Source organism: Podarcis muralis, chromosome 5 (genome assembly GCF_964188315.1).
Source record: "Podarcis muralis chromosome 5, rPodMur119.hap1.1, whole genome shotgun sequence".
In the NCBI taxonomy this organism is placed as follows: domain Eukaryota; kingdom Metazoa; phylum Chordata; class Lepidosauria; order Squamata; family Lacertidae; genus Podarcis; species Podarcis muralis.
In genome coordinates this window covers 26,363,345-26,383,378 of record NC_135659.1, presented here as the reverse complement: position 1 = coordinate 26,383,378, position 20,034 = coordinate 26,363,345, and the positions used below count along the sequence as shown (strand labels likewise).

General features: G+C 42.3%; 1 protein-coding gene across 3 annotated transcripts in view; it reads left to right on the top strand.

Moving 5' to 3' along the window:
- BCAR3 (BCAR3 adaptor protein, NSP family member) overlaps window positions 1-20,034 on the top strand; it is an 84,367-nt gene that overhangs the window by 43,378 nt on the left and 20,955 nt on the right. For 2 of the 3 annotated variants that reach the window (XM_028732701.2, XM_077928448.1), the window contains exon 4: window positions 19,095-19,238. In XM_028732701.2, the coding sequence (XP_028588534.2) occupies window positions 19,095-19,238 (144 nt within the window). Of the gene's footprint in view, window positions 1-7,789; window positions 7,971-19,094; window positions 19,239-20,034 lie in introns of those variants that run through there. The other variant, XM_028732703.2, reaches the window with a different exon arrangement.

The window sequence follows — 20,034 nt, the reverse complement described above, 5'->3', positions numbered from 1 at the left end:
GTCAAGTAGAATGATGCCCCCCCCATTGATACAAAAGAGAAAACAGTTATCTGGTGTTAAAATGTGAGATACTCTGCTTAAACTTCACTTTGGACTTGGACAGATTCTCTGGAAAAGGATAATTATAAAATAACTGCTTTAACAATAATTGTTATCCAGCCCATACTGATAATACGAATACTGAAATGTTTAAATATTTATTTGATTGTCATTGAATCTTCCCGTTTCACTTTCTATCTTCTCCTACCACACCCTTGAGAACCGCAACTCTTGGGCCTCAGTAATTGATTGCCCTGACTAGCTCACAGGGTTATTTAAACTGTACATCTGATATGGGTTAGAACTCCAAAATTTAGTATGTGTACGGTTCGTTGGTTCAAGACTATCACATTATGTTTAGTCAGTTCTCTCTCAATACAGGTTGGTTGGTTTTTAAATAGACACAGGTTCACAGATCTGCATATCCTTCTATTAGGGCAGATGCCCAAGAAGTAGTGGATAAGAAACCTAGGAAAGGAACAGGGATAAAAACTGCACTCCTAAGTGGCAAAGGTATTTCTAGGCAATTCAGAAAGCTGACATTTGGGGCACCCTGGTTACTAAAAAGTTCTGAAAGTAGAATGAGACATTTTTTCACCTTACTCAAAACCATTTTGCTGGAGATTCAGCCTGGGCAAGTTTCTCAGCTCCTGCTCAAAAGAGGGAAAATAAAGGAGCTGCACTGCAGTGTTTCGTTTTTAAAACAAACTCTCCCAACATATTGTTATCCATAGGGGGGTGCCAGAGTGTAATTTCTTGCCATGCGGATACTAGATTCAGACTCTTAACACAAAAGAGGTGCATTGTGTTTCTCCATGCAGCAGGGCCATTTAGTTAGCAGTAGCATGCATAAAATAAGCTTTGTCAATACATTTTTACATGTATTGTCCAGATTATATGCACCCTATTTCGTAGAAGAACAATTGCTTCCTAGAGCATGGGCAACACCCATTTGTTTCTTGTCCTTTAATAGAAAACAATAGCTGTAGTTGCAGTTGCCTTCTTGCTTCTTGGGAATGAAAACTTCCTTTGCGACCTTATGACACAAAGATATATATAGCTTAGAATATATGGATTGGCCTTGTACCATTTATTCATCTAGCCTAGTGTTGCTTATCGGAGATGGAAATGGTTCTGCAGCAGTAGTGGGGAACCTGCAGCCCATGTGCCTAACCATGCCTTCCAGGTCTCTGAATTTGATCCATATGGCCATTTGGGGCAGAGACAAACCTGTGCTGCTGCCTTTTACTCTCAAAGAGCATGAAGAGGCTGATCTCCATCTTAGCAGAGATAAGGCTTTGGCTGCACTCAGGGCTTGAACTTTGACTCCGCTGGTGTCATACAATGTCAGGTAAGCGGCTCTGCCCACCTGTCAGAATGGCCTGTGAAGGGTCAGCCAGTTCTAGATTCGGCCTCCTGGCCCTGTTTCAGAAGGTATTTCCCACAACGTACTACCAGATCCTTTTAACTAGAGATGCCATTGATTTAATTTAGGACCTCCTGCATGCAAAGGATGTTTCTTACAGCTGAGCCGTGGTCTCTAACTAAAAATATTTTTCTGGGCTGTCACTATTTTGGAAATGGCTGTGGCTCAGAGATGAAACTCATGCTTTGCATCTTCAAGGTTCCTAGTTAAATCCTTGGCATTTCCATTTAAATGATCCAATGAACAAGGGTGGGAGATACTGCTAGTCAGAGCAAACAGGATTGAGCTAGAGAAAATGATGATTTGACCCTGTGAAAGGCTGCAGATAGACATCAGTTGACCAATTTGTGATGCGAGTCCTTACAAAGTCAGAGGACACTGATTGAGCAGTATGTTGCAGAGTGTATGTTGTGTTGTTCCACAAGGTGGGGAGAGTTGGAAGGGCAACCAGTGGAAATTGGCAACCCCACATGTCGCGAGCTGGAAGCGGCATCCATTTGCACCAGGAACCTTCTATTTGGTAGCAGTGGGACAAAAGAATATTCATGTACAGTGTACCATGAGCAGAAAAGCTTCTCATACCACCATTAAGTCACTTAAAAACTGTTGTCTGTGTTGAGCTTCACTGTGGAAAGCTTTGTTTTCTGCTGACCTTTAAGCAGTGGCGGCAGTTTTTAAGAGGAGTGGTGCAAGACTTCAGTAGTGGAGTCATATCGTTTATGTAATGTGCAGAAATGCCATGTGAATGCTACAAAAACAGGGCACATGCAAAAGACTATATGTTAGTGCATGCATACATGCATGCATGGAATAGCACATTGCTGCCTTCCAACCTGCCAAGATGCAATTTAGATTTTGCTGAAGTAGATCTCAGTGGAAGCATGTTTTAAAATTTGAAACCAGTGGGATTTAGAAGTCCTTTGTGTTCATCTTCTGACTTACTTTACATGCCAGTCACTTGGCTTTGACTGTACAGTCATACCTCGGGTTACAGCCGCTTCAGGTTGCGTTTTTTTGGGTTACGGACCGCCGAAACCTGGAAGTACTGGAATGGGTTACTTCTGGGTTTCGGCGGTTGCGCATGCGCAGAAGGCCAAATTGCAACCCGCGCGTGCGCAGACGCAGGTTGCGAACGTGCATCCCGCACGGATCACGTTCGCAACCCGAGCGTCCACTGTATTTAAAATAACAGTAGCTTGATTTTTAGGGACGCGGGTGGCGCTGTGGGTTAAACCACAGAGCCTAGGACTTGCCGATCAGAAGGTCGGCGGTTCGAATCCCCGCGACAGGGTGAGGTCCCGTTGCTCGGTCCCTGCTCCTGCCAACCTAGCAGTTCGAAAGCACGTCAAAAATGCAAGTAGATAAATAGGTACCGCTCCGGTGGCAAGGTAACCGGCGTTTCCGTGCACTGCTCTGGTTCGCCAGAAGTGGCTTAGTCATGCTGGCCACATGACCCGGAAGCTGTACGCCGGCTCCCTCGGCCAATAAAGCGAGATGGCGCCGCAACCTCAGAGTCGGTCACGACTGGACCTAATGGTCAGGGGTCGCTTTACCTTTAGCTTGATTTTTGCAGCTATGTAAGTGCTGTTTTAGGGACGCGGGTGGCGCTGTGGGTAAAAGCCTCAGTGCCTAGGACTTGCCGATCGAAAGGTCGGCGGTTCGAATCCCCGCAGCGGGGTGCGCTCCCGTTGTTCGGTCCCAGCGCCTGCCAACCTAGCAGTTCGAAAGCACCCCCGGGTGCAAGTAGATAAATAGGGACCGCCTTCTAGCGGGAAGGTAAACGGCGTTTCCGTGTGCGGCTCTGGCTCACCAGAGCAGCGATGTCACGCTGGCCACGTGACCCGGAAGTGTCTCTGGACAGCGCTGGCCCCCGGCCTCTTGAGTGAGATGGGCGCACAACCCTAGAGTCTGTCAAGACTGGCCCGTACGGGCAGGGGTACCTTTACCTTTACCTTTAAGTGCTGTTTTAATTCTGAATGGTCACATTAATATGAGGTGTGTTGTTAGAATAGTTTCTAGTGTTCACCCACTGTGAGCTTGAATCTACGAACAGATGCTTTCCTTTGACGGTTACATCCATATTCTGGCAGATTATAATTGAGTGCTGACTAGAGCTTTTCTGTTGGATAGATCTGATGCTGTACTTTCATGCAATACACTTTCAGTTTATTTTTATGTGAAGAGACAACAAACCTCCTACACCAATTGCTTGCCAGACGAATCTCAGTAACCAGCTATATCATCACAATTAGTAGGCTTAGGGAATATATGACAACTGCTGCTTTGTTATTTTGCTCATGACCTTAAAATTGACCTTTGAACCTCTCTGGCAGTTTGTTCCCATCTGTGTATATTGTTCCCATGGGATAAAAAGCAGGAGAGCTACTTTTAAATCGAATACAAAGTGACTTCTCCTAGGTTGGTTCTACATTCACATTAAAGGGACAGGAAATGCAGAGATACACTTTCAGTGTTGTGCGCCAAATGCCCTCAGTGGATTTCGTCTGATGCAGAAGCCCAATCCATTTTGTGTGAAATTGGATCAATAAAGTAGGCAGTGGAAACAGTTGAGATGTAGAATGGTCATGTGTTCAGCTTTGCAGAGGACAGTCCTATTTGAAAGGTTGTCCTGGTCCAAGTCAGTTTTAAAGATGAAAAACCATAAAAATGGGCCCGTATTTGGAGAGCAAACTGAGTAGAATGGAATTGATCGATTTTATTTGCGTTTGTCACAATGACAATTACAAAACAGAGGAATAGGACAGATACCATCACAAATTAGTAGCAGATTAGGACTCCAGCTAAGAGAGACACCAGAGAAACAGGGACAGAAAATAGCACTCATAATATATGACACTAATATCAGTACAAACTGAGATTAACAAGATCATCAAGCATACTATTGTGAGTGGTCCTGTTTGCTGTTCACAGCAGAAGTCTTTAGGAAATTATAGTGATTTTTTTTGAGCTCCTATTGAAAAAAATGGCCACCTTGTTTGTAACAGCTTTATTGTGGCCTGCCAAAAGATCACAATTGGGATGAGTGAGGGTCCAACCAGCTCTCGCTCTCAAAAGGTTTCCCAAAAAACGAGCTCTGAGATCTCTATATAAGGTCATAGTCTTTTCCACAATGGTGAGATGCATTGTATTCCTGTTTAAATTAAAACAGTTATTTTTAATTTTGCATCTGTCCATATAACTTAAGAGGTGTACATTTATGCAAATCTGTGACCTCTTTCTTTCTTTTTTTTACAATGCCTAAGTGACCATCCTATTGAATTATTGTCATTTTTAGCAGTTCTGAAAAACACTTATTGTTTTGTAAGCTATTGCAGGACTCTCTTGAGCTGAGCATTGATGGAATATGAATATACCAAAAAAAGATGTGTGTTTCCTATACTTGCAAAGAAATGTCCCTGCAAGCATCAGCAAAACTTTTATCACATCACCAGTAGGCCTATAATCAAAATCTGCTTTCCTGAGCATCTGTTTGCTGACACAGCAGGTTTAGGGATTATAATAAATCACTATCCAACTAGATTGTCTCAGTTTCGTTGCAGTGTTTCTTAGTTCAGGCTTCCTCAAACTCTGCTCTCCAGATGTTTTGAGACTACAGTTTCCATCATCCCTGACCACTGGTCCTGCTAGCTAGGGATCATGGGAGTTGTAGGCAAAAACATCTGGAGGGCTGAGTTTGAGGAAGCCTAGATTAGTTAATCCAGCATAGCTCTTCTACCCTGTCTGCACTTAGAATTTCCATCAGATACAGTCAGAACAACAGGGGAAAAAATTTTTCTTTACCAAAATTATAGAACAAGGCTGTTAGGAAGAGAGCTGTTCCCATAATCCATCCCCTGTCTGGCTGCTCTGTGAACACATTACGGACAAGTTATGCATCTGTTTGGCAAGGGATTTCTGGTTCCATCTAAAATTAAACACCTAAAATTAAACATTTGGATGTTTTCAAAACTATATATGGTTGGTCATGTACTTGAAACTATTTAAATGCTTGCCTCATAATAAACATATTGTGGTGGAGAATTCCAGTAACTTTTTATAATGTCAAGTGGGAGGGGGAGATGACTTCTTTCATATTGCCTGCATTGTGGAACTTTCATGTTCAAAAAAATATTTTCTGGCCTGTACTCTGTTTCAGATGTTTGGTTAGAAATCACAAGTTGGAATGTTCCCACCACATTTAAAAACAACCCTGTCACATGTACAGAAAACTGGAATTGATACAGGATGCTATGCAAGAACTCTTTTATTTACAGCATGCAAACTTTCTACAGGCAAAGGTTTTTGACATGGGAGTGTATTCAAACATGCAAATCCTTGCTCCACTCTGAGATGGTAAGAGTCCAGAAAGGACTGAACCACATGTTGTTTTTTTCAATGCATAGATAGCTCCGTTACCTTTTAGGCTGCAGTCTTGTAGCCACTTAACCTGAGGGCGGGATTTGCTTCTGAATAGAAATGTATGAGGTTACGATGTTAATGTTTCTTAGTTATATTGGAGGTTTCCTATCTACTACAGTGGTACCTCGGGTTAAGAACTTAATTTGTTCTGGAGGTCCGTTCTTAACCTGAAACTGTTCTTAACCTGAAGTACCACTTTAGCTAATGGGGCTTCCCGCTGCTGCCGTGCTGCTGCTGCGTGATTTCTGTTCTCATCCTGAAGCAAAGTTCTTAACCCGAGGTACTATTTCTGGGTTAGAGTGTACAGTAGAGTGGGTTAGAGTGTACAGTGGTACCTCAGGTTACAGACGCTTCAGGTTACAGATGCTTTAGGTTACAGACTCCGCTAACTCAGAAATAGTGCTTCAGGTTAAGAACTTTGCTTCAGGATGAGAACAGAAATCGTACTCTGGCGGCGCGGCGGCAGCAGGAGGCCCCATTAGTTAAAGTGGTGCTTCAGGTTAAGAACAGTTTCAGGTTAAGTACGGACCTCCGGAACGAATTAAGTACTTAACCTGATGTTCCACTGTAGTTCTATATTAATTGCCTCAGCATTGGGACAGGATTTTAGATGGTGTGAAATTGCACCAAAATGTCATTTGACATGACTTGGTAGGTGAGTTTTGCTTAGAGTTCTGACCATTGTATTGCAGATTTGGAGTGGCTTTTCTTCCAGCTGAGAATCCACCGTGTGCTTGTTTTTATATGTACCGGTATGCTGTTTGTTCTCTGAAGTATATGGCTTGGATCACTAACTTGACACATTTGGGACCCTTTACTCTGCAAGTTCCTTTCTACAGGCCTTCCACTTTCTGCTCACGGCGCATTGTGGTCTGGATTCTGCAATGCAACCTATAATTAAAGGAAAGCATTGAAAGGGATATGTTTTAAAAGTGCATAGTGCCTTGCATAATCCTTATTTGTGTTGAGCTTTTTATGTCCAGAACCATAGGGTATAGACTGACCTTTATTTCTGGTCTGCCAGCGACAAAATTTGGCTTAACTTGTCTTTTCAAAGGAACTTGCCCCCACCTGCCCCAGAAGCTGAAATCTCCTGTTTCAATTGAAATCAGTGGCAACAATCCCATGGTTTTTCAGTTGCCTCCTACCCAAAGGCTGCCCAGAGAGCTGTAGTAAGTGCTGCTTTCCAGAAGGCTGCATAATTGTGTTCACCAGCTCTGGCAATTGACCGACTTATCTTCTAATTAAATAGAGGAAGGCTGCGTTTGCTTCTATGACGCTAGCAGCGGCTGTGATGATGCTACTGGCTGCGCTCTGTTGTCGCTGCATGACAGGTTGTCAGCAGCTTCCTATTTCAAGACAAACAGTCTCGACTTTTTTCCCTTGGTTACCTGTGCGCTAGGATGTAACATTGTAGATGATGAGTAACAGAGACATGCAACCCCCTAGGCAACCAACTGTTCTCCCCCCACCCCTGAACCCTGCTTATCAGTCGTGTACGTAGCAATGTTACTGATGCAAGCATGGGCATTGCTTTTGTGTGTGTGTGTGTGTGGCTGCAGAGGTATAACTGGACTTGGAAACCTTTCTGGGCCCAATGACTCAATATATTACGTGCTGAAGAACAAGGTGATGATTTTTTTTTTGCTGGATTGGGGATTTGTGGTTTGTAATCTGGGGGATTCCCAAACAGAGATTCGCTCCCTCCTCTCCCTCTCTTCGACGGTTAGGATTTCATTGGCAAGCTGAATGAAGTCCCATGATGATTCTGATCCATTGCTGGAAGCAAGCGGGAGATGACCTTCTTAGATGACAGGATCAGCTTTCACTGAGGAAACGGCCTGGGATTAAAATATGAGGTTGGGGAGGGCAGGGGGGGGGGAGTGTAGAAGACCCAGCAAAGCAGGAGCTAAACTCAGTGGGAGCTCTTGGAAGTAGCTGGGAGGGACCATTCCTCGTGTGCCAAGGGAGGTTGTTGGTCTACGGGACAAAAGATCTGAAAATGCCGAAAGATTCCAATGTTCTTCAAACGCTCATAGCATCTCTCTGCTGTTTTTATCACCGCAAGGCCATTATTGGTGTCAAGGTAGGTGGTCTGTAATGTTAAGGAAGTGTGTGTGATTGTACTTAAACGTATATTCTATCTACAGATCAAGAAAAGGTCACATTTTTATGTTGTTACACACTGTTGTCCAGGCATAGTTGTGGTGTAGTGGTTAAAGTGTTGGAGTCTGCCACAGAGACCTGTGTTCAAAATCCTGCTCAGCCGCATAGTTCGCTGACTGATCTTAGCCAAGTCTCTCCCTCCCTACCTCACAAGATTTTGCGCAGATAAAATGTGGAAAATCCCTAGGTATGCCACTCTGAACTGCTTGTGGATAGAAATGGTATAAGGACCACTAGCAGCTGAAAAGATAAATAAGAAAAATTAGTCTTATTTTCAGTCTGGGTAATTTTTGCATTCTTTTACCCACAAGTCCTTTCCATGCCATTTCCACAATTAATCTGCAATTTTGTTTTAAAATCTGCGTGAAAACTCATGCGTATAACATTTATATGCATCCTTTCTTTCCAGATATACTCTTCTAAACATACTTTCTTTTAAAAGATGCCTTTAAAAACATATTTTGATATGTGGTCTTGATCTTTGAAACATTTGGGAAGGGTGAATAAATATTTTCTGATCCATGCTTTTTTCTTTGTGCTGCTTTTATTGTAATTATTGGTATGTTTTCAACCAAGTTTCTATATGTACATAGTTTTAATTCTATTAATGTTTAATTGTATTTTAATGATTTTTTTTTTTATCTGTAATCCACCTTGAGTTCCATCAGGGAAAAAGATGAGGTCTGAATAAATAAATATGTAGTATTAATAATAATAACAATAGTCTAGCTTAGAAGATGCATGCAGATCAGGTCAACCTGCATTGAAATTTACTATGACTGAATTATTCAATAATCCCTGTTTTAAACTTTAGGCTGCCTGCTAACCTGAAGTTGTAAACAGACAGAAGGTTGCATCATAAAGAAAATGTGAAGTCAGTAGTTGCAAAAAGGATTTATTTACAAATTGGTTATCAGATTACATAAAGCATTCAAAACATCTCTGCTTTTCTTTACGGGAAACTGAAAGTGATATGCTATATGACTAAAAATAATACACAGGCACTTAATATAGAAATTCATAACACAATGTACTTTCTTTTATCAGATACCTTTTACTGAGTTTCATGAAAAGGGTCTAGCAAAATATATTTATATAAAATTTTTTTAAAAGCGTTTTGTTACCAAAATCTCAGATCTTGTTAAGTATGCAACTCTAAGGATAATCTTAGTCAATCACTGTCAAAATATGACACTCATAAACAACAGTGACTCCATCCCTCAGTTAGGAGGTCACAAACATGCCATAGACTCATATATTCCCTTTGTGAATTTTGCCCTCCTATTGTGATTTTAATTGTTAGTGATCTATTCATTGTGATCTATTCATTATGTGATTGATTCATTATGACCAGGGTATACATAACTATCTTAAAATCCTGGTTTCAAACTCTGGTTACGAGCATAAATCCTGGTTATGATTCAGCATGGTTTAGTCTGGGTACAGACTTGCATTGGGGGATATAGGAGCCAACTCCTAGGGATCAAGGGCCCTTTGCCCGCACCCCATAAAATATTTGAGGGGGCCAGGCCTCCACAAAGTTGATGGGCATTGCCATTCAAATGGTGTGTGTACACTGCATTTTGTGATGTGGGGCAGGGCTTACCTGGGCCCCTGACAGGGGAATGGTGATAGGGCAAGCAGGGTGGCAGGAAGTATTTCATGACCCAATACATTTTGCTGCCTGAGGCAAAAGGCAAGATAGTGTCCCTCTTCTGTTCCAATGTACAGAAGGTGTCCAGACTAGAAATAGAACTTTACTTCAACACTGGTAATGGGGCAGAATCTTAGACCACACCTCAGGGCAGCTGGGTAGTTTAGGGGGTGCAGGGCAAACCACCCAGCACATTATTATTTCACCACTGTTTGCTGCCCCTGCTATCAGCCTCCTGAGGTAACTGCCATTAATAATAATAATAATAATAATAATAATAATAATAATAATAATAATAATAATAATTTCCCCAGCCACTCCAAGCGTCTTCCAAAAAAAAATATTAAAATACTGTAATACATCAAACATTAAAAGCTTCCCTAAACAGGGCTGCCTTCAGATGTCTTCTAAAAGTCTGGTAGTTGTTGTTCTCTTTGACATCTGGTGGGAGGGCGTTCCGCAGGGAGGGCGCCACTACCGAGAAGGCCCTCTGCCTGGTTCCCTGTAGCTTGGGCTGATGATTGGGCTGGTCCTGCTAATCTCTCATCTGCACCAAGCTACTCCTGCCACGGGGGGCAGGAAGGGGCAGCTGCCCCCCCCAATCAATCAAAATCAATCCAACTACATAGCTGAGGCTCTGCCCCCCCCCCAAAGGCCTGCCCTTCCCAACAAAAATCCTGACTATGCCCATGCAAGCTACTATATTTTGATGTTGAGGAAAACATGTTGAGTTTTTGCTGTGCATGCAGCTGTTAAAGCCAGCATGTCAACTTGTCTCGGAAGGCATTTACTCACAAGGAGTCCCCTATGCTTCTCTTTGTGGAGTAGACTGCAATTCTCAGAAGAGCAACTTAGGAATTTACTGCGGGGTGATGTAAGAACAAATGGAAAGAAAGCTTCTGGTTCAAACACGCCGCTTAAGGAGGGGTTTTAAGGTCATGATTAAGGTTGTAAAAGCCATTATTTTAGTCTGGCTGGTATAAAAACTTCCATGTGAATTTTGAGGCTTAGTGTTCATTATCAAAGTAGAATTAGAGCTACAGTTCTTGACTACGTTCTTTATCTTGGCACAATGGCCTAATACCTAAAATCATGCAGCATGTTGTCATGGTAACATTCCATTGACCCAATCCACATGTCCTCTGGGGAAACAGGATGGAGGGGGGGCATTATTTTTATATAGAAATCCATCTGGTCCTGTTCAGAAATAAGATTCTATTTGAGAGGCTCCCAGCTCTTCAAAATAGGCTGGTTATGCACTGCAGAACTTTTGAGATCTCTGCTGCTTCATGTTCAATAAAGTTCTATTTTAAAGCATTTGTAAGCATAGAAAAAGAGGACCAGAGATGGCAACTTAACTTTTGCTCTCTGAGGATATAAGTTGAAATGGATAACAGAATCATATGAGTTTGAAGGGACCCAAGGGTCATCGAGTCCAACCCCTGCAATGCAGGAATCTCAGCTAGATCTGTGCTGACAAGATTGTAAGGCAGGATCTTAGCTCTGACCAGAGCCAGTACATTAGTTTAAATAGAAGCACGCTAAGAATATAGTTGTGAAGCTTGATGGATGCTGTGGAGCTTAGATAGTTTTGTATATTATGATTGGTTGTGAGCCCTAGAAGACCTGATCCCTGCCCTGCAGGCCTTTTCCGCCTTGGAAGTATAAACTTTGATGCTGAGGAAATGTTATACGGTGGTACCTCGGGTTACATACGCTTCAGGTTACATATGCTTCAGGTTACAGACTCCGCTAACCCAGAAATAGTGCTTCAGGTTAAGAACAGAAATTGTGCTCCGGTGGTGTGGCAGCAGCAGGAGGCCCCATTAGCTAAAGTGGTGCTTCAGGTTAAGAACAGTTTCAGGTTAAGTACGGACCTCCGGAACGAATTAAGTACTTAACCCAAGGTACCACTGTAGTCCAATAAGATTGCAAGGGATAGCTTTTTATTTTCTACATGCCCAACCAATATTGCTAGGCCCTATTGCATGGTAGCAGGGGACTTTGAAAGCATATGGAATAGCCATGCACCTCAGATGAGCGATACCCAACATGCCTTCAAGGTGGTGTGGCCTTCAACTCTCATCAGCCCACCCCTGTTCGCTAGTGGTCAGGGATATTTGGAGCTATAATCCAGTAACTCCTAGAAGGTGCCACATTGGCTGCCCTCTGCCTTAGATGAGCATCATGTTTGTACCATGAGCTCCACCCCTTTACCCTCCCAAAGCTTTGTCTTTAATCCTCTAAGGTCTTGCTCTTGATCTCATGAGCCTCTACCACAAATTCTTTCCCATCTCTCTTAGAAGTTGGCAGCACAACAGTCAGGGTGGATTCCAAATGAATATTCATAATTATGTGACATCATTTTATATTCTTGTCTGTGCAGAGACAGTGCAGCAGTTATGGTACAAAGGGGAATGACCTGTAGTAAGCAGGTTGCTGTTTGTGTCTCTCTTGTGGGCATGAGCTGTCATTTGGACTACCCTTATTTGGGGTTGGGGTTTTTTTTTTTGCTGCTTATTTATGAAAACATTTCTGTACCGCCTCACACATTAATCATGAGGTAGTGTACATCAATTTTAAAATACATATCTAACATTAAAATAACAACAGCTAAAAAACCCTTAGAACTCAAGGAAGAGTTTAAAAGTATGGTGACTTTGCTTGGGAGGACAGAGGTGTGTTTAGAAGGTGCATAAACATTATCATTGTGGGCAGTTGCTTAAGCTCTGAGGGGAAATGTTTCCTCAATAAGGGAGCCACCACAGCAAAGGCCCTTCTGCTTGGTTGATGTCAATCACACTTCCACAGACAGCAGTACAGGAGAGCCTTATCAGCTGATTGTAGCAGTCATGGGGGGCAGTAAGCGAGAAGATACTCTTTCAGGTATTCTGGTCTCAGGTTGTTTAGGACATTATAGGACAAGACTAAAACCATGTGTGTTAGTTTACTAACAGCCAATGCAACTGCTTTAAGAGCACGATAAGATGAGCACAATAGGCTCATGCTTCAGCTTCTGGAGCAGCTTTTAGGGCAGCCCCATCAACCTTATAGTATGCTCAGTTTCTTCTTGTATTTTGCAATTTAAATTATAATAGGCTCCTTGGCCTACTTGCCTTCTGTATTTTGCTACTTTTTACTGCAAGCCGTTCCTAAGTGGGCATCTGTAGGATCTGTAGTTTAGGTAGATTCAGAGAGTATTCTAAATATGCTGCATTCTGTCTCATCATAAATGTGAAATCTGCTCACGGAGGTCTTTCCTGTCATAAGTGAGAAGCCCTTGACTGGCAGCTCCTGGGGTTAATTTCAGTGTATCCCGGCAGTGCTCTATGCATAGCAGCAGGAAAGGCTGATAGCCTACTAGGAAGGCAGAGGACATCAAAACGTTGCACAAACAGCTTACTCAAAATCTCATCAGGGTTTCAGGTTTCCTTTTTTTTTTAATCATAGAGAGCAGGAAGCCACATTAACTTTTAGGTACGCTAGACGTAAATAATACTTTATGAAAGAGATGGAGAAGATTGCTAATGCATTCCCCTAATGAGGAGAGAGAGACTAGAGATTATGTACAAAAACAAAATCTTGTTTTCTTTTATTTCACCAGGAGTTGATGCTGTTGAAGGGGCTTTGTTGTTGTTGTGAGAAAAAACAAACCCAAAATAAAATGATTATTTTCAGTGAAGGGCTCCTCCAGATTTTATTCAGCATCAATTCCTGATTTGCTTGGTTGTACAATGGCTGGTCTTTATTGAGCATTTGTTCTGTTTTGTTTACAGGGTGATCATACACCAGTGGCCATTCGTTCTGCATTTGTCCTGATTTGCTTACAGGGCATTTACACGGGTTCCCATTAATCATCCATCCACCCCACAGTGCATTTCCTTGCCACTTTCATAACACTTTCACGACCACCATCATTTATACCCCGCACATCTGGCTGGGTTGCTTGGTTTTTGTTTGTTTGCCTTTTGTTTTTAAGTGGATTTGTTGGGGTAGGCCACTGGAGTGCTTTAATGCACTTAAATTGTGCAACCCTTTGTTCATGTTTTGGTATCTGTATGAATCCCTCCTGAAAAATAATGGCAATCTGGAGACTTTCTAAATCTGGGAGACGGAATTCATAATTTGGGGGTGGGGTGAAGAAACTTGTTGTGAGATTGGAGTATTTGTTTTGTGATTGGAGTGTTATGAGATTGGAGTGTTTTATTTAAAAAGCGAGAGGTGCCTGGGTTTAAGCTGCCTTGTATAGGAGCACTTTCCCATCATTTCAGATTTTCCAAGGCTGAGCTCTGACATTTAGAGCAGGCTCACTTTCTGGTTCGAGGCTGATTCAATTGCTTACCTGGCTGATTCCTTTCTTGAGGGTAAAACTTGTATACGCAATGTAATGTGAATGCATGTAATGTACAGTAATGTGTAATATGGGCATGATTTACACAAGACTGAAAAGGGAGGGGAGAGAGGAAGAGAAGGGAACTGTTGAGAATTGTACCTTCAGCTTTATTGTCTCTGCACCACAGATTATAATGTGAATGTTGGAGAGGAAACAACATTATCAGCTCAATATGATGTGAACTTTCAGCTTTACTCAACCTCTGCTGTTCTCCCTTTCAGTGTCTTTCCCTTCTCACTTCACCCAAGCTTCTCCTGCTTCCGTTCCTCAGCCGCCTTATGTGTGAGAGAAGAAGGATGCAAAGCACTCAAATATTCCATAGCACTTACCCACCATTTTCCTCTGTCCCTTTTTTTTTTTACTGATAATTTTTATTTGGTTTTACAAGTATAAAATTATAACAATACAAAATGCATATCCATATTTAGAGATTCATCCGAATCTCTGGACTTCCCACGTTGCCCTCCATGGGTCCTATTGTCAACCCATTCAACTCCATATTATTCAGTAATCCATATTTTATGTCACTCCATTTTGTCCATAATATTTGCAACATTACAAGTGTTGTAATCCTGCTAATGTTTTCATCTGCTTACAGTGGTCTCCTGGATAAGTTAGAAATTTTTCCCATTCTTTATAAAAGTTTTGGTATTTTTGGTTCCTGAGCTTTCTGGTCAGTTTTGCCATTTCGGCATAGTATAACAAAAATAATAAATAAATAAATAAATAAATAAACAAACACACACACACACACACACACACACACACACACCACCCATCTGGCCAGGCCTCCCCAGTTTGCCATTCTTCTCTGGTAGTGACTTTGTCGTCTTCCATCTCTGGACTAGTAACATCCGTGTGGCCGTCGTCTCCATTTTCCTCTCAGTCCTTTCCATCTCTGCTTTGCTCAAACTTCTGCTGTTGTTTTAAACCATCACTTCCCCCATTTCAGTGTCCCTTCTCTCTCGTTCCTATACCATGGCAACTGCTCTTGTGGAACCAGCCTTCTCTTGTGCTCCTTTTTACTGTCCTGACTTCATGCAGATCCAGGATTGTGATGAGGCACTACATTCTTACTATGTAGAGAGAAATATTAATCCTTTTTTACAACAAAATGGTACAAATAAATGTATTTACTATCAGGTCAGTAAAAGGAAGACCCGTTTTATTCCTGCAGCCATGATGACGACCAACTTCCAAGAGACTGCAATCTACTCACACAATTAAAAACTGGCAGTGATCTACCCCTTTTTTTGGGGGGGGGGGTGGTTCAGGTCAAAGTTAACTTGGTAGAAATAAATATCCAGTGATGTGAAATGGTATTTCTAAATTCTGGTAGGCGCCTAACCTAAGGTTACCAGATTTTTTTCAATGAATCCAGGGACACTTATTGCTATGCACATGTGAATTCTGAGAAAGCTGTAAATCCAGGGACTGTCCCCGGGAAACGGGGACATCTGGCAACCTTATCCTAACCTGCATCATACATGTATATAAACTGCTATCATTTGGTGATGCTCTCCCTGACCCCTGACTTTAAAGCATTGCTCTTTGAAAGCGAAACACAAGAGGAAAATCAACAATAGAGCCAGCCTTGGCTCCCATCGCATTAAAAAGGTCAGCTAAGAACAACAGTCTTTCTTCTTGGCAATGTTCCACTTAGAACAATGCCCTCTTAACGGTATGGCCAATTACCGGTAGTTTAATAGACTAGCTGCACAAGGGAGCAGCACAACGAGGAAGTCTGTAGCAAATGCCTCCTACAGTGCATACAATGGAGGATGAGCTCTCAAGATCAGAGCATTCATAGTAAAACCTAGATTGGAGGATGAGAACTTGCATCCTTTGGTCTTTGCACAGCCATTTGTGAGGGGAATGTTTCTGCTGTTGTTGTTGCATGGTAACGTTCTACAGTCAATGGGGTCTCCAACTCTGCATTGCTTTATTCGTGCTGCTGTTTTTGGAAGGAGCAAGCAAGGATTTATTTAGCAACCAGCAAGCTGCTGCAGATACCCAGATTTATAGATACAGATATAGGTGTGTGTGTATAGACAAGTGATAGACAGTGTGAAAGTACCTTTTAAGGCTAGAGACAGGCAATATTTTGTTTTTCTTTTTAGAAAAGAGGACCAGGCTGGGGGAGGGGGGGAGTGAGTGCACATGGCCTTTTTGTTAAATTGATGGGCATTTAAAAAAATAAATCTTTTTAAGTGTTGTTTGTGAAAATGGCTTTAGGGATCAGACCATGTGATAATAATGCTGTAGCGTGCCCAGGAATTTACTATTATTTACTGTGTGTGACTAGCAGAGTCTTGGGAAACACAGGACCAGTTTCTTGCATCAAGTCACTGATTTGATGAGAGAGCTTTCTCTTTCTTCAGTTTTTGGTTGTGTTGTGGGACCAGGTCACAGCATACAAAGCAAAATGTAAACAGTCCAGATTGAAAAGAAAGCAAATATGTCTGAGTAGGGGACAAATCATTGTAACGGATACCTTCTTTTTGAAACAAAATCTGCAATAATAGCAGCAAGAGAGCCAGCTGGGCTTAATTAAAATGCTGCTTGAAGCCTTGTGAGCTGTCTGTTTGAACTAAAGGAGCAGGCATAGACTGGAGGGGAGAGAACAAAGATGAGGGATTAAGCTCAGCTCCCACATCTTTTAATTTAACCCTGCATCTCCTAATTCAGTGTTCGTGAAGAACAAAGCAGCTGATCCTTAATTAGAGTGCCAGAGACGAGAATCTCTCATTGGACAGGTCGCTGACATCATGCCAAGAAGAATTGTGAGGATATTTTAGCCAGAGCCCTGTCGAAAGGGAAGATGATTATGAGAGAGAGAGAGAGAGAGCGCGCGCTACTTGACACAGTGAGGGTGGTGTGTTGAGAATGTGAATGAGAACAGTCTCATCTAAGTTGTGTACTGAATGAACTGGCATTGTGTGATTGCTCCGCTTTCAGCACATCTCCCAGTGTTGTCCCAACAACTGTGGCTCAGGGACATAATTTCTTTGTGGCAACAAATTTTGTAAGTGAATTATGGGTTGTCTGTGTGTTCTTGAGTCCATTCTGAATATTCTGCCAATCATTTTCATTGGATGACCCCCAAGAGAGGGGGAGAAACATCTTTGTGCCCACACCACAAATAGTTTTATATATCTGTACAGTCGTACCTCCGTTTACGTAACCCTCTGGTTACGTAAACTTCAGGGTGTGTGCGCGACAAACCCGGAAGTATTTTACCAGGTTTCGCCGTGCACGCATGCACAGAAGCGGTCCTCAGGTTGCGGAAACCTTGGGATCCAACCGGACCTCTGGAACGGATCCTGTCTGCAACCGGAGGTACCACTGTATCTTGTATCTCTGTAGTTTTTTTATATATTAAAAATAAAATAAAATCCCTAAACACGATAGCGTTGGGTTGCCATTTGCTCTGCACTGTTTTTATAAAAAAATATGTCGTGACTAGAAATGTATACAATAAGCCAAATATGTTTTCTTTCCTAATAATCCCTAATATTGAACACTGCTACACTTAGGACAGGATATAGGTGATAGGAGGCTGCATTATTGTGGAGGGGGGAGAGAGAGAACTGTAACACCCCTCTGGCTTTTGTTTGTTCCCCCCTTTCTTTTAAAAAAGGGGGCACTTTGGAGTGAGCTCTAGGGATGGACCATAGCTCAGTAGTGTAGGTAAAGGACAAGGTAAGGGACCCCTGGACAGTTAAGTCCAGTCAAAGTTGACTATGGGGTGCGGCACTCATCTTGCTTTTCATGTTGAGGGAGCCGGCATTTGTCCACAGACAGCTTTCTGGGTCATATGGCCAGCATGACTAAACCTCTTTGGCGCAATGGAACACCGTGAAGGAAGCCAGAGCACATGGTAACACTTCTACCTTCCCGCCGCAGTGGTACCTATTTACCTTCAGTAATGTAGAGTGTGTTATTTGTACAATTCCCAGATTCAGTCTCTGGAATTGCCAGATAAAGAAATTGGGAAAGCCATAAGCCCAAGACTCTAGAGTCAAGGTAGACAGTTCTGGGGTAGACACACAAGTAGTATGACTGGGTATAAGGCAGTTTCCTTTGCTGGAAAATTGAGCTTTCTCCGTTTGGCTTCTGCAGTCCAAAGTGGGAAAGTGAAATTGACAAGGCTCAGTTTCACAGGAGGAAGTAAAACTGATAAGGATCATCCACAAATAAGCCAAACCACAAACACCCTGTGCTATACATGACTTTAAGCTTTGTAACAGAAATATGCCCAAGCCCATTTATTATTTTATATGCAGATGGGGTCCGAACCAGCCTAACTGATTAGGAGAGAGAGCTAAATGGTTGCTGAAGGAATTGCAGGTGTCACAAAGGAAAACAATGTGATTATGGTGTACTTTGCAGGGTCATATGAATCAATTTTTGATGCACATTTTTCTTCTTTTTTGGCAATAATCATTTAGCAATAATGTGTAACTTGTGTATAACATGGAATTGTCTGCTGGCGCTGCCTTATACTGAGCTGGTATTGTCCAATGACAGACATCAGCTCTCCAGTGGTTTCAGACAGGAACTCTTTTCCAGCCCTCCTGTAGAGATGCCAGCGATTGAGCCTGGGGGAGCTCTTGCATGCAAAGCACATGGCTGAGGACTGAGCAATTATGTCTCTCCCAAATTGGGATCTTCTTTTTATTCCTTTCTCCATAAAGCGTTATTATTGCAAAGGTACAGAAATGACTCAGCAGGCACGCCAGTTATTATCGCAAGCCATCCAGGTGGGACATTTTACAATATCACCTTGCAGCATGTAATCATTACCTAGCTTCTCACCTGGCAGGAGCTTCCACAAATACTGCTTAGGGATCAAAGGCTTGTAAAACGTGGCGTGCAGATTTCATTGGCTTGTTGCGAGTCTCATGGCACATGGGGCAGAATGAAAGTTTGGAGCAAGATAAGGCGTTCCGTCAGGCCTGGGGTGATCAAGTCTCCTTTCTCTTTCCCTCTTGCAGTTTTCCAAGGAAAAGCATGTTATGGACAGGCTGGGCATGGAGAGTTCACCAGAAAAACTCAAGAAAGAGCTGGAAGAGGAGCTCCAGTTGAGCAGTGAAGATCTGCGCAGCCATGCCTGGTATCATGGACGTATTCCACGACAGGTGTGTGTCCCCCTTTTTGGTTTCTCTGTTGGGTAATTCTGCCAGCTTGTTTTCTTTTCCTGTTCTTTCTTCCTTTCTTACTAAATCCAGGTATTTCACAATTCTATCTCAAGTCTTTCACCACCACCACTGGTTTTCTTCTTCTTCTGCAAACCGGTTCAAATTTATTATGAACACGCTTGTGATCAGTAGTTCAAATCCACCATTTATGGAGCATGGAAAAGAAAAGCGAAAACCTGAGGATGTTATTATGGGAGGAAGAATTGCATATATAGAGGGAAGTGCAGAAACCTATCCCCGTCCTGACTCTGAGCCTAGATCCAGTTCAGTCACGCCTGCTACCCATTTAGAGCGGTCGCAAATGATACGGAGGAAACCTGCAAGATCCCAATATTACTCTCCCTGTAATTATCCCTCAGCTTGTTTATTTAATATAAAGATTATCTTAAAGAGACTCGCAGGAACTGTCATTTAGTTAGTTTTTGAACCCAATTATATCACCAGAGGTTCAGTGCTAAAATAAACTCCCAGGCAATGCTTTAAGTATAGCTGGGAATATAGTTATGAGAGAGTTGGCCACAACAACCGCTAAGTCTCCTTTCTGGCACAGAAATTGACACTCCAATCTATTCTGAGAATCTTTACTATATAAAAAAAACAAGCAAGCTGATAGCTTTCACAGCTTTGATAATTTTGCTGTTCCTTTCTTGCTCCCTGTCAGTCCTATCCTGGAGAAGAGAGATCCATGTTATTGGAAAATGTGACTAAATTTATGTAAAAATCAGCCAGATATTTC